The sequence below is a fragment of the Triticum urartu genome, chromosome 7A, assembly GCF_056163025.1.
Source record: "Triticum urartu cultivar PI428250 chromosome 7A, HENAU_Tu73, whole genome shotgun sequence".
Classification (NCBI taxonomy): Eukaryota; Viridiplantae; Streptophyta; class Magnoliopsida; order Poales; family Poaceae; genus Triticum; species Triticum urartu.
The window spans coordinates 449255433-449269940 of NC_141879.1; the positions used below are offsets into that span (position 1 = coordinate 449255433).

General features: G+C 44.6%; 1 protein-coding gene and 1 long non-coding RNA gene across 2 annotated transcripts; one reads left to right on the top strand and one right to left on the bottom strand.

Moving 5' to 3' along the window:
- The first annotated feature begins 1023 nt into the window (after positions 1-1023).
- Positions 1024-6187, top strand: LOC125520191 (uncharacterized). The gene is made up of 2 exons (XR_007288521.2): positions 1024-3307; positions 3551-6187. It is a non-coding gene; the product is annotated as an uncharacterized LOC125520191 (long non-coding RNA).
- Positions 6188-9338: 3151 nt separating this feature from the next.
- LOC125520049 (transcription factor ILR3) lies at positions 9339-13746 on the bottom strand. Its single transcript, XM_048684841.1, has 5 exons — positions 13472-13746; positions 12195-12257; positions 12031-12108; positions 11791-11953; positions 9339-9862 (listed from the first exon to the last, which is right to left on the bottom strand). Exons 1-5 carry the CDS (start codon positions 13594-13596, stop codon positions 9569-9571), a joined length of 723 nt encoding a protein of 240 aa, XP_048540798.1. The 5' UTR covers positions 13597-13746; the 3' UTR covers positions 9339-9568.
- Between the last annotated feature and the right edge of the window lie 762 nt (positions 13747-14508).

A 14508-nucleotide genomic window follows, 5' to 3' on the forward strand; every position in this document is an offset into this window, starting at 1 on the left:
GAGGCAGCAACAGTGGAAGTGTCCGGCGCAGGCACTCGCGTCGGCGAAACGGTTCAGCGTGACGGGTCAGAGATGCAGCCCGGTAGGCCGGCTTACCGACGGAGGCGACACGAGGCTGGGCTCGAGGCCACGCTAATTTGCAGCAGAGTCAGTGCAGCAAGTGGCGGCTCACATCAGCTCGGAGTCGTAGCAGAGGGCCGGAGGCGAGCAGCAAACCGGCAGGGCGCGGTAACGGTGCGGAAGAGCGGCGACTTGTAGTAGTGAGCCGGCGGCTCGGGCGCGAGTCCAAGTGTCGAGACGGTGTTGTACAGCGGCGGGCGTGGAGGCGAGCCATGGCCACGGCGAGGGCAGCTTGCAGGCAGGGACGGATGCAGGGGGGGACGAGGGGGGGCTAGACCACCCCCCAACGATCGCCTCGTCCCTTGACAGGTATGACTTATTCGCTGATCTTTCTTGCGTGTGCACTTAATCGTGATGGCTTCGCCCCCCCTATCCCTCTTCAGCCTTTTAATTAACGTGAAGCCCGAGCCCATGTACAGCCCAATGCTAAGAATGCTAAGCAGGCCATCGTGGATCTTAGTTGCAGTGGGCTAATAAAATTATATTAGCAGCCATATCGGCTTGGAAAAAGGTCATCGTGGACCTACGCACGCACATATGACTGCTAACTTCTTCGTTTCCAAGCCGTCAGGGACTTCTGCGATCGGATCTTTCCATCGCACGGTCGCGCCGCCAGGGATTGCTGTGATCGAATCATTCCCATCGCGCGTCCGCGCCGCCACCGATAAGCGGAGAAGGGAAGGGGACGCCCAGACAAGGAGGCGTCGATCTACGGACCACGGACACGTTGCCGGAAGGCTTAACGCATTGATGAGCGGCAAAAACATGAGGGGAAAAAGGTAGTTTATGTTCAAATTAGGTTAGTTCGTGCCTTCACAAATTATAGAAATAGTCATACAGACTATAGGCATTAAAAATCAATTATACGTTTTATGTTTTTTATTTGTGCTTGTGGACAGTAGACATGAAGAGGAAGAAAGCGGAATTGATTCAAGCTCTCAATCATCGAAGCATGATGCCACTGCAAACGACATGCAACCTAGGGAAGGGGAGCAGCCTAATCCAAACTAAGTCTAAAGATTTTTATTAATGTCATGAGGTAAGCAACAGTGATTTAATTCCAAACATTTATAATTTCTATGTCTCTTTAGAGGAAATGATAAATTTGAGGATTCCAAGAAAAGGTAATAGCCGGACCAATATTTATTGATACGCAAACTCCTAATCCAAAAATTATGCCACTATAAAATTTCACAAATCTACATCTCTTATGTCGTTGTATTTCTATTAGTGCTCAGATTTGCTATCTATTTTTTCTCTTACAGCCTGTTTGGTTTAGGGGAAGTTGGAGTAGGGAATGGGAATTGAGAGGGTGGGAAACTAAAAATCACTTGTATGGTTGGTGGGTATGGGAATTGAGAAAGAAAAGGGATGGGGAGTTGAGGGGGTGAACTCCCGCTAATCTCTTCCCAGGGGAGGGCTGGTAATTCAGCCAGGGAATGGGAATTAGCAAACAAAAAACAGTTTGTTTGTTGCGCCAAACAAGGGCTGGTTCAATTTTGTACGTAAACAAACGTGTCCTCAGCATCTTCTATTTGTTTGACTCGCGAACTAAACAGAGGAATTATTTTTTCTATTAAATTCCTACAAGCAATTCCCAACAGTAGCCAAACATGAGACTGGGACTAACAGTCCACTTTCCAAGCCTAATCACCCAACAAACTCCCTCTTAAAAAATTCCATTCCCTTTTCTTTAAACTACCAAACAGACTGTTATGACTTTAAAAGGGGGGGTTAATTTTGTTAAGAAATTGGTGTAAAGAGGGTTAACATAAAAGAGGGGGGCGGAGGGGGGGGGGGAATCTCCCCCCCATGCTCAAATCCTGGCTCCGTCCCTGCTTGCAGGTGCGGCTCGACGGCGGCCGGCTCAGCATGAGGCCAAAGAACAGAGGCAGGCGGGAGCTCGCACGAACGGCAAGTGACGACCATGAGGGTGATTCGAGGGCGGTCGTCGAGGCGAGGCATTTGAAGCCGCAGAGGTGACACGGACTAGCGAGCGGTTCCGAGGTAACAACGACGGCCGGCAGCTCGAGGAGGAGGCGGCGGCAAGGCATCTCGCGGAGGCTGGCGAGATCACCGGGACCGCAACAAAAGGCAAGCTGGCGAGTCAATTCGGAGGCGAACGGGCGGCTCTTCGGTTGGCGGTTCAACGAGGCGAGGATATGCCGTAGCGAGGCCAAGTCGGAGCGAAAGCCACTCGGAGCCAGAGTCTGGGCACGAGTCAGCCGCGGTGACTCACGAGAGGCGCAAACCGTGATTTGCAGAGTGGAGTTGGCAATTCAGCTTCTTGAACATCTCAGGTGGTCGGGCGGCTTGAGGCCACGGCGGCTCACAGCACGGAGGCTGAGAAGAAACTGCGGCAGACGCAGAACGGCCGCAGAGGAAAGCAAAGTGTGATTGGGCAAGCAGCATTGTTTCCTCCTCCGGGTCGTGATTGATTTAACCTCGTATTCTTGCCAAACCAAAATATTAGTCCATGGCGTTGACTTGTCCGACCCCCAGGGTGTAGCCTTGGTCGTAGAAAAAACGGTTTCAATAGCTCCGTACATTTGGAAGGATATACACGGACCAGTGCTAGCTTTTGATCTCCACTTGATTTATCTACTACCCTTATAAAAAGAAAAAAGAACGAAGAACCAAACAATCAAATCCATTCATCAATAAGATCTAATGGCTCTTAATGCTTCGATGTTTGACGCAACAAACCACGCATCCAGTGTTTAACGCTTCAAGCCATCCATCGATAAAACTGCCCCGCCATTCAGAAAAAAACAAACAACGCACGCCCCCACGTCCTCTCGCACGACCTCGACCTCCCGCCCCTGCTCCTCCTCCCCTGCCGTTCGCCCTCTGCCCGTTCCTCGCCGCTCCTCCCGAGCCTCCCGCCGCTCCTCCATTCCTCCGGAGCCGCCCGCCACGCCCTTCCCCGCGGGATCCCCTTCGTCACGGGAGCCGCCGTCGAGCCCGTCCGTCGCGCTCGACCCGCCCCGGAGCCGCCCTTCGCCGTGGCCCGCAGGTCGCCGAGCCGCCGCCCCGGAGCCGCCCTTCGACGCGGCCCGCAGGTTCCCCAGACGCCGCCCTGGAGCCACCCTTCGCCGCAGGTCGCCGCCACCGGAGCCGCCCTTCGCCACATGTCTCCTCCCTACTGGCCGCCCTGCCCTCCATCGCTCTTATCTTCAAGCCCAAGGTCATTTCTTCAACCCACCGATTCGTTTTCTGCATTATGAATTGTTCCCGTCTAACATCTACGCGATCCAATTACAATAGAAGCATAAATCCCTATATATATATGCATATGAAATTTCAGAGTCCCCCAAGCTGATTAGAGAGAGAGATTAACACTTACTCGTAGAGATTGATCGATTTAGGACATACCCCCATCTCTCCCATGCCCTCTTTCTCTCACTTGTTTTTCCTCTCTTAACTGCAGCATGAAGGAGGCTAGGACCGAGTGCAGGCATGCGACCAGGATCAACAGCAGGAGACAATGTTACATTGTGGCTGTTATTAATACAATTTTGACCAAAGGATTTATTGTTTTTTTGGCAGATGGGCACTTGTTCACCTTTGTTGTAGCGCGGAGACTTGTTCCACATATTTAAATGTCTTTTTACGTATCCTTTGTTTGTTCTCAATTTGGATGCTTTCATGCAGATCAAGTTATTATTGAGGACAAAATGAAGGGGTGCATTGCAATCTAGATTTGACTAAATATGTGGCACAATCTGTTGACAAACACATTTACATTTAAGTATGTGTAGTATGCTTCAGGTAATTAACCACAACATTTGTTTCGTCAATTATTTCCTTTTCATTTAGTGAATGTCCTTTTGTTAAAAAGCGCGAGTTGAATGTGTAAGTACGGAAAAGGTTCTCCCATTGGGTTGCCACTACAACGAAATAAACATGTAAATGACTGTTAAACATACTCTATTTTTGTAATTCAAAGGCAATGTTTCTGCCGGTCTCTTGAAAGAACTAAAAGAAATGCAGCATTTATAACTGAATGTCTACATTCATTTTTGGAGATCACAGAGCTATATGTTAACGAGTTATTATGTTGATACACACTGCATTCAATTTAGTGAGCTTGTTATTTTTCTGATCGGATTCAGTGGTAATGGAATTGGGTGGTGAAGAAAACTAGCAAGCTGCATAGGAGAAATTCATACGTGCACCCGCATGAATAATAATTTTCCAAATGTCAAATAGTTCTAGAAAAACTATACATATAAATACCTGAATCATCTGTGTCTTTGTAAAATTAGTGGAAAAATGATTTGGGAGGATGAGGTTGCTTTAGTCTTGACCATGAAGTGCTCTCTGGTAGCGCTGTCGCGGCCAGTCGGCCACTCGCTCTCCAAATCCTGCAGCTGTGCATGGGTCCGATGGACAGGCATGGCGGCTCAGACCTGCGGGCTCCACGATCACCACGGCGCTGTCTCCTGGCCTTGCCGCTGGCAGTCACCGAACCCTCACCGGATTGTCGACCCCACAACTAACCATCACCCTCATCTCATTAGTTGGCTTCCCTCTACTGGATCTGAATTTTTATGGTTGGTTTGCAAAGTGCAGATGTGTGACCTCCTCTATGATGAAGGCATCGAGGAGATGAACTTTTGCTTCTCAAGCTTTGATTTAGTTGAGATGTTTAAGCAATATTGGTCACTTCCAAGTAAATTTTATGATGATGTGATATATGTCTACTAATTTCCATTTTTTTCCCTTTGTGTTCAGGTATCTATACTAAAGGTTGCAGTACAACACTAGCTGGTTACAATTTTGTAGATTTCCTTTTACCCTTAGTTTGTGCTCCCTCCGATCCAAATATAAGTGTCGCAGCTTTGAACTAAGGTGTTCAACCTTAGTTCAAAACGGCGACATTTATTATGGATCGGAGGAAGTAGTAAATGCCAATTAGTATAGTCCCTTAAGGCCTAAAAAGTAGCATAGGATATGGGAGCAAAAGGTTCAACGAAAACTTTTAAAACCTGAGATGCAAGTATATTTTGTAGGCTTGTAGTGCATGCTCACCTGTACGAGCTAGAACTTCCTTTGTGTTGGCGGAAGTGTTAGCCTGGCATTATCAGTTGAGTATAGGGCCTGACCAGTGTTTTGGTCTTTCATTTACTTTTTACCAACTCAAGTAAAATGTTTGAAATATTATATCGGCCACATCACTAGAATTTGGTTGGACTATGGTTGCATGTTTAAGTGGAAAGAGGGATCGACCTTCAACGTTGCCTCGTCAGGTTGTTTAGTTCCAACGAGGTCTAAATCCATTCCCCCATCTTGTGTCGATTGCCTTCTTAGTACTAATGTTTCCCCTTAGTGACATTGTCTATTTGTTGTCCTTTTTTGTTCATCCTGCTAAGCTACAGGGGTAATAGTGCTTCCAGTATTTGTAATTTTAAATCATGGTCAATTGATCAGTTATGGATCAGATGGCTTAGTATGTGAATAGAGGCTCTTTGCTCCAATCAATCAGTGGGAGATCAAATAGCTTAAGCTTGCCGTACACAATGCAATGTAACTAGAATAGTCTTTATCTTTTAATCAGTTTCCCAGTTATATTTCTTCTAGAATTTAGTTTTTTTACTTTGTGATTTATTGGCATTTTGTTAGATGATACATGCTTCTAATTACAGTACAGATCAGGTCCAAAATCAGGATACATGACAGCTGCAAAGCAAATATATCAAAGTTGCTCGGGTGGATCTATTGTGGTTCAAGCTCCTCAGGTGGATCTAATCAAGACAACTTATTGACCGTCTTCCATTTCAACTGAAGCAATGTGGGGTGGCGCATGTGGAGTAGGAGGGTAGAAGAGAAGATGGAGAAGGTGGTTCTTCTGGCCTTATGTTGAGTGTTGAATCTGGGGTATATGAAAATACTTGAGTTGAAGAAGATCCGGTACTGGATATAAATGATTGAGGAGACGCATGACTTAAATAAAAAGAGTTGTGAAAATATGAAATAAGGAAATTACTGTTTTTGATTGAGTCTTAATCTAAAGACGACATTTGTATGACGCTTGCATTCACAAATTGAAGAAACTGCTGTCGAACACCTTTGTTGGTTGCAATTATCCTACAAACATCATCATTTCAAAAGTAGCAGCACAAATTTTATTCTTAAAAAACATATTTATTCCATGTAAAAACATATTTTTATTCCGTGCGCTGGCACGGGCAGCCATTTGTGTCGGAAGATAGCATCAATCATGCATCCCTTCTGGTCAATGAGACTGATAGTGGGTCTCGATTGCCATTTGTGTCGATTCATATTCATACTTGTGTTTTGGGAGTTTATTGCCTGCATAACAACAAAAGTATATTGGATGAGACGAGGCAAGCATGTATTTTGCTTGCATGGTCGCTTCAGCCTTAGCATCTATAGCGCATGTAGCCAAAGTAACTGTGGCTGTACTACCAAAAATGCTAGACTTACGGGGCTCAGCCTACAGACGGAGGTTACGGGATGAGGTGTTCTAATCTCATTGATTCTCGCTCTCTGATTTTAGCAGCGGGCCCAAAATCATGATGAATGCTAAGTCTCCACCTCATCTCCGTAACAACTTTCCGTTAAAACTTCCCGTAGCTGTAGCAAAGCCCCTGTACTACTATTATAGAGCAAAGCTGGTTGTCTTAAGCTTAATATGAGATCCAAGTCTCATGGAGAGGGGTCGATGATAAGAAGCATCTGTGGTACATCGTACTTGTGGTCCTCTCTTGAGAAAGCTATATGCTGTTTTAGAAGAAAGAAAAATAGAGTGTACAGATTGATCAAACTGAACTTAAGCCACCATATTGTAATTGTTACTTTTGAAGAATGTTACATTGGTTGTTTTTTGTTGTTGTCATTTTCTTACACTAGCATCAAGAACTATAAGCATATGGTAGTATTTGATTGGGAGTAGATGTATCTCTCAAAAATGTATTAGCTGAGACGTGCGTTGCACGTGCAAGCTTACTAGTCTTTGTATATCCACGTGAACTAGCAGCACTAAGCAGCCTTGGGACTTGAGCCTGTAATCCAGCCGCAGCAATTTACGGTACTCAGCGGATCGGACAGCGGAAATCTTTTGTCCGTTTCGATGGAAACTTTGACCTAACAGATTGCAGGACTCAGCGAAACAAATCTTCTGTTGGCGGCGTGTAAAACACAAAACCCTAATTCTTTTAATCTCAATCTCGTATGTCACTCTGACAGCTTGCCACGGAGACGATGTATATTCTTTTGCACCGGCTCTTTTTCCTCCAGCACATCACGAACTTCTCGATTCTTAAAGAGATCCCTCCAAGAACTCAACACCACCGTGCGCGAGCCCCACGGTGGGCACCAACTGTCGTGGAATTGTCACGGCAGATGTCCTAGTGTGAGGACTTAGTCGTGAGGCCAGTGCATCTTTGTGGTAGCTTGAGAGAGGTTGATCGGGATGAGAGGCGCAGGGCGGATCAACGCACAAGGACAAGGATTTAGACAGCTTCGGGCCCCGGGAAACATCATCCGGTAATAGACCTACATGTTGTTTGTAGCTAGATCTCATTATGCTCATGAGAGAGTCGGCACATAAGCCGGCTTCTCCTTTGTGTCTAGCCTTAGAGATTGTTTCTTGTTACCCCTCTCTCTTTGGGGAGCTCTGCCCCTCCTTATATAGGTTGAAGGGACGGGTTACATGACTAGTCCTAGTAGGATTAGGATTACATTATTTACAAATGGAGTCCTAGTCATGCTTCCTTGTAGAAGAATATTCCTTATGTCTTCCTCTTAAGCCGGCCCATCATAACATGAGCCGGCCTTCTGGGCCTTGGGCCTTGTCATCCATCTGAAACACTCGCCGGGTCACCAATGAGTCTTCAGGCTCGTGAGTCGTCACACCAGTGAACCGCCAGACACATGAGTCGCTAATCTTCCGGCGGGTTGCCAATGAAACGCCAAGTCCGGTCGGGTCATATATCCGGCCGGGTCATACCGCGGGGTATATCCTTGACAGCGTCTGTATTTTTTCTCCCATTGCAACACAATCGTCGAATTTTTTTGCACAAAATCCCCTGACAAAGTCAATCTGTGGTTCTATATTAGATGACTAGAAAATGGTTCGCTTTTTGCAAAAAAAAAACACTTGATTTTTGTTTAATCAACCTACAATCATGTTTTAAGTGAGTCTGGAAGATGTTTTGCTTTTTGTAGAAAACTGTCTAATATTTTTGGATAATCAACTTGATGTCCATCTGTAAAATGATGTTTTTTTTACAGATACAAATGCTTGCGAAAATACCAACATCTTTTAAAACTTAACTTCAATTTTGACATGTTATATACGAAAATTGGTTAGAAAAAATGTAGAATCTAAATATGATGTTGTTTTAGTTGTTAAATGTTTTAAATTGCTATTTAAAGTGCAACCTTAATCAATAGCGCACAATTCATTTCTTTCGTACGAGTGTAGATCCGGATTGGAAATCAACACCTCAACAAAATCAGATTAGACACGAAAGAAACCAACTATAATCATGCATGCACGCCTCCACAAAACCGAGAGAGAGAGAGAGAAAAAAAGAAGATTTCTCATTTTATCTAGAGGAGAGATATTTTAGGATTGAGCATCAAACACGTTATGATTGTGTCAGCACTTACACTATCATCGACGAGGGCGGGAAAAAAGATAAACGACAACACAGATAGGATGCACATGGACCTATTGGGATCTTCAATCATGGCTATTGGGTAGGAGCATGTGGTATTATTTTCTTCTGTTGGAACGGACGGGCTCTCTTGCTAGTAATAGCTTATATGTATATATATTGACGACTGTTTTTCCATAAATTTTAGAACATAAAATATGATTTTCATATGTAGGTTCACCGTAAGCAGCCTATCGTCACAGTTCGACAATCGGAAATGTTTTGTAACCGTCGGCAGCTACAGGCGTGGGCCAATAAATTTTGAAAGAATACAATCATTTAGTGCAAGATATGTACTACTTGGATCCTAAGGAATGAAGAACGATGAGCCCACGGGGGGAGATACCCCGGTGCTGCTTCGTATTTCTCTTCTTTTTGACACTACCTTCATATATCTTTGTATTTCTCTTCTATGGCAAGTCTGATACCAGTTCATTCATTTGTAACATGGCAGAAAGAAATGAAATTTAGTAGTAGTTAGAAAAGGAAAGCATGCCATTCGAATTGTTATTCGTTTCTATACAGAGATCAGAACAAGAACGAGCATTCTTTCTTTCTCCAGAAAAAATGTATTATACAGTGGACGAAGGGTAGTAGACTCTATAGAGCGCACAAATGCCAGCATTCTCCTCATCAACAAAAACTACCGCATGAGAACAATAGTTAATCTGAATCAGAGAGACTATGCGCAACCAATGGATCAAACAACTATGCTGTTTTAGGTTACCATGAGTTCATGCGATTTAAGCGGTCCAAGCATATCACGCAACAGGCGGGCATGCTTCGCTGTCCTTTGAGGTGTCGACTTCAGAGGGCGGCATCAACTGCCACATCGGATATCCTGGGTAACCAACAAAGGGCATCATCAGTTTCTGTCCTAGAGCTTGTGCCTGTGCATGGAAGGGAGCCATCGGAGCCTGAGCGAACGGGGAGGGCATCATAGTAGGATGAGGCATATAGGCTGGAGTTGCTGTCAAAAGTTTCATCTGGTGCTCTAATGTCTCTTTCTCTAGTTTCAGCTTCTGCTTCTCATCACGAAGTTCATCCTTCTCTGCCTGGAATTTACAGGAAAAATGGTCATGGAATATACTACATCATTACAGACGCAATACAGATCAGTCACTTGGGCCATAGCATGAATTTCACAGAAAGTTCATTTATCATAATAAAAAATGACTTGCCTGAACAACATATGCACTGTGCTCCACAACAATATGCAGTATACCAAATAAGTAACCAGCTATGCGGTTTGTGGTCAGCTCAATCTGACTACTGATTTATTATTTCCTGGCCATAACATTAGGGACGTGTTTGGTTGGTTGAATTGTAATGTAATCAATTAACGTTGGGAGCAGATAACAATAGATTCTGTTTGGTTTGATCAGTCCGTAATTGGATACCAAGGCATCACATCCAGCCCACTACAAAACTGATTACGCCGAATGTTTGGGGGTATCGGAAAACGTTACATTCTCGCGTGAGCCTTGTTTTTCCCCATAGTGCTTTCTTCTTCGTGTTCCTCTCCGTGTAGAGTGCTGCTGCCTTCATGCACCCGGATCCCTACCCACGCCTACAACATCTGGGCCAATTTTCCCGTCCCTGATCTCGGCGGGTGGCTGCCCCCGCGGCGATCCCCGCCTAGTGAAAACAATGGCCATCTGCAGGCTAGGAGGTGTAGGCGGACGAGTGTGGAGGAATACGGTGTCGGAGGCGTGAAAGCCATGACCGGATCACCAGATGTTGCACATCATGACCGCATGGGAGAAGAAGTCAAGGAAGCACAACGGGAGCCCAAGTCGGCGCTGTCGTCTGCCATCCTGCAGCAGCACGCCTGCACGGCTGGCCACACCAGAGCATGTTGGGGTGGGTTATCATGTGGCCAGCGGCTGGGAGTGGGTGGCTGCTGTCACCGGCTGCCAGGGATTGGGGCCATACTGCACTTCAGTTGCTCTAACGTCGGAACCAAAGGGGAAGGCAGCTAGTGCCTCGCTGCCTCGTGGTTGAGCTCACGCTCGCTCGTCGCTCAAGCGCTATGCATGGCGGCTTGCTGGCTACAAAGGCCAGTCCGCCCGCCAGTTAGGCTTTCATGATTGCATCTACCCTGCTGGCTGGAGCATGCACCGGCAAGGTCACGTGGAGCGCCACCGTCGGCCACCGCCAGAAAACCGTTGAATGATCTTTCCTAGAACTGTAATCGGTTAATGTTACAGTTCATAGTAATCAAACAAGTTTCAATTTTCACCCATACTGTTTACAGTGACAGTGTAACTTGATCACGTTTACATTTGCGCCACTGCTCATGAACCAAATATCTTCTACTCCCTCGGTGACGAAATATAAGACGTTTTTGGTGTAGTTGGCTACAAAAAACGTCCTATATTTTGTTACAAAGGGAGTAGTATCGTGGGAACAACTACATTAGTGAATGGTAACCAGAAATGTGTTCCATGAGCCAAACTAGAATGGCATACATAGGCATAAACCACATGCGCATATAGCAAAGGCTTGGAATATGATCGGATAACAATTTACCAGACTTAACACTAAAAAAATACTGGACAGATCAGCGGGACAGAGAAATACTCCCTCTGTAAAGAAATATAAGAGCGTTTAGATCACTACTTTAGTGATCTATAAACGCTCTGATATTTCTTTACGGGGGGAATAGCTCTTAACGCAAGTCCCCTAGAAATGATGTTTTCTTCTCAAGAAAATACAATGTGTGGTCTTCATGTTAACAGATATTAAAAAGCTCAATATTCATACGCATTTCGATTGTAGAAGATTGTGTGTGTAAGGCTGCCTTTCGGATTGAGGTGGATTATGATAATCTAACTTCTCCAACTAGTTTTCCCCTATTTTTGCGTTTGGCTAACCAACTTTTCCTTGCTTTTGTGTGTATTTTTCTACAGCAGATTATAGAAGAAGTTCAGCACGGCACAGTTCAGCAACCACAAACTGAGCCCAAGTAAGGTTGCCTCACCTTCAACTCTTTAATCTTGTCTTCTAGACTTCCATTAGTATCCTTTAGCTGCTGCGCTTCAGCACGAAGCTGAGTAACCATGCGAGTCGCATCACTTAGGATAGCAGCTTTGTCAGCTTTTACTGGCTTACCAGGATCCAATGTAGTACCCAATTCAAGGAACCTATCAATAGTAAGAGTTATTGAAAATCTAAGGAGAACTCTTCCATCTAGAACTAGCAAACTTAACGTGTGATGTACCTGTCATTCAGCTTGTCTCTTCTCACTTTTTCCCTACAAGCCTTAGATGTCGGCCTACCACAGGGCTCTGACCTTAAGCTGCAAGCAATAGATTCCCAATTACAGATCTCGTGATCAATGGTCTAATAAGCATGATCTACTGTAAATTAAAACAGCTGCCTTACCGTTTATTGCTGCCGGAATCCTTGGGGAGATCTAACTTGTTCACATGGCTGCCTACTTCCGCACTGTAAAAATAAAGAGGGAAAGTAACTCAAAGGAACGAGCAAGTAGTATAATAAAAATATGATAGTACTCAACAGACAGATGCTTAAATAAGGAAATTAAAGCTTAGACCCCTTGGTATATGAACTTAAATTAACTTCATAGTTATTTATACTTAACTGAACAACCGCAAAAGTCCAAATGATCTTATTCCGCATAATGTCAAACGGAACTAATCATTCTTAAAAGACGAACCAGATTCGTTTGGTACAATTTAGTTTACGTATGGGAAGATGGAATTCTTTGTCAGAAACAATTTAGTTTATGTATGGGAAGATGGAGTTCTTCATCAGAAATGAGGATTGTATCACAATCTCCACGCAATCACAAATAAGTCATTGCATCGAAGTTTTTGCAATTATAAAATGGATACTGATGCAGCAAAGAACATCTAGATGACCCCAAAGAAAATCTACCCAAATCCAGCTATTGTATAATTGTGTATCTTGGTCTATTTTCTGTATGTAATATGTGCTATATAACCTACTCAGCAAACTGGTCCTACTGTCTTACTGCACAAATTAGAAACTCTTAGTCTATACATTACCATACTTGTACAGAACTCTAGATTTGACCCCGACCCCCCACCCAGAATTGGAAGTCATCCTGATACAAAAACAATCCAGGTTCGTCCATTTCCAAGCAAACAGCATTAACATATCTGTGCATCAAGAGTCAGGTATACTGAATCGTTATGGCAGGTAAACCCATCATATCATACTCTCCTTGCATCGAAGGAAGATTCCCCCCTCGGCCTGCGTGAATAAGTCTATCTATTCTCCACAGCCATGCCTCGCAGGCTCACAGCAACATAATAACATGTCAGATGCCAAAATAGTCCACCCTACCCACAGTAACCGATCTATTCCACGAACTGAAACAACCTCAGCACATCTATTATGACCAATAATCCATCAGAAGCCTTTGCAAAAACAATTGATCGGAAGCCCTAGGATCCAGATAAAACAGCTGCCTCGACGAGTTATGCATAAAGTACCCAGAGAGCGCGCAATAATCTCTACAAATCCAGCCATCTCGCGGCCGGATTCCCTAAATCTACAAATCCTCTGCAATCATAGCCGTAGAACCCAATACATGAAATCGCGTCTCTAAAATCAATTGGAGACAAAGAATCTCTGGACCAGAAGAGCTGTGCAGCGGGGAGCGCCGGGCTGACCTTGGATTGGACGAGGAGACGGATGCGTCCCACGGGAAAGCGCCGCAGGCAGCGGCCGGGAGGTCCTCGAGGATGCCGCAGTCGAGGAACCAATCGTCGCCGCCGTCGGTCGGAGGGAGAGACATCGGTGCCGCGGCAACCTAGCTCGCCGTCGGCGTCGCCACCGCCGTCGCCGCGTAAGGGTGGGAGACTTTTCCGCCAACCTTTTTGCTTGGTTTCTATTTTCGGTTTCTTTTCGCAGATTTTTAGACGACTTGTGTTGGAGATAGACTTTTTTTTTAAGGTAGTGTTGGAGATAGACTGGGGCGGGCGCTGTACGCGATGACATGTGGGCCCAGATGGGCCTTTTTTTATTTGTTTGGTTAGTTTTAGGTTCGGGTTTTTCTGTGTGGTTGTAAGAAAAGATAGGAGTAGGTGAGGTGCAGGGGGGATTAACGTGGCGCGGTGGCGCCGACTGATAGGTCCGGCGAGATCCATCGGGATGCCGCACCAGGTAGATTTGATTCCCATGCCTAGTGGTAGGAGCTACTCCTGCACAAGGTTTTTTTAATCTTTGAATTGAATAGTGAAAAAATTAAAAGAATTGTCAGATGAAATGCCTGAAGATTTTTTTTACACATTATACATGTTTTGCTTGTTAAATTAACGATGTAAAGTCATGTGTTTAAATTTATATTGTACCATTGTCAATGCATGTAATTCAGAGATACAAGTCACTCTGTGCATTTAAAAACCGAACCGAAAAACCATACCGAAAATAAATCGAACCGAACCAATTTTATGGTTTTTATGGTTTCTGGTTTCGGTACGGTATGAACTTTTCATACCGATTTGAACTTGGTTTTATGGTATATACCAGAAAACCGAACGGTTAACCGAATAAACCGAAGTAAAAAATAAATTTATATTTCTTGAGATGAACAACCATACAAGTTGTCATTTTTCTTGTACATGAGTCAAATGCACTACTAAGCACGTAATTTTTTCTTGTAACATAGTCATTTTTCTATTTTTAAAATGCCAAGCACGTCCATAAC

What these genes read in the sequence shown, in the direction of transcription:
- LOC125520049 (XM_048684841.1), bottom strand. Translation starts at nt 13,596, where the DNA reads ATGTCTCTCCCTCCGACCGACGGCGGCGACGATTGGTTCCTCGACTGC. An exon ending in GATTCCGGCAGCAATAAACG is followed by an intron (nt 12,109 to 12,194) that starts GTAAGGCAGCTG and finishes TATTGCTTGCAG; the next exon opens with CTTAAGGTCAGAGCCCTGTG. An exon ending in AGAGACAAGCTGAATGACAG is followed by an intron (nt 11,954 to 12,030) that starts GTACATCACACG and finishes TACTATTGATAG; the next exon opens with GTTCCTTGAATTGGGTACTA.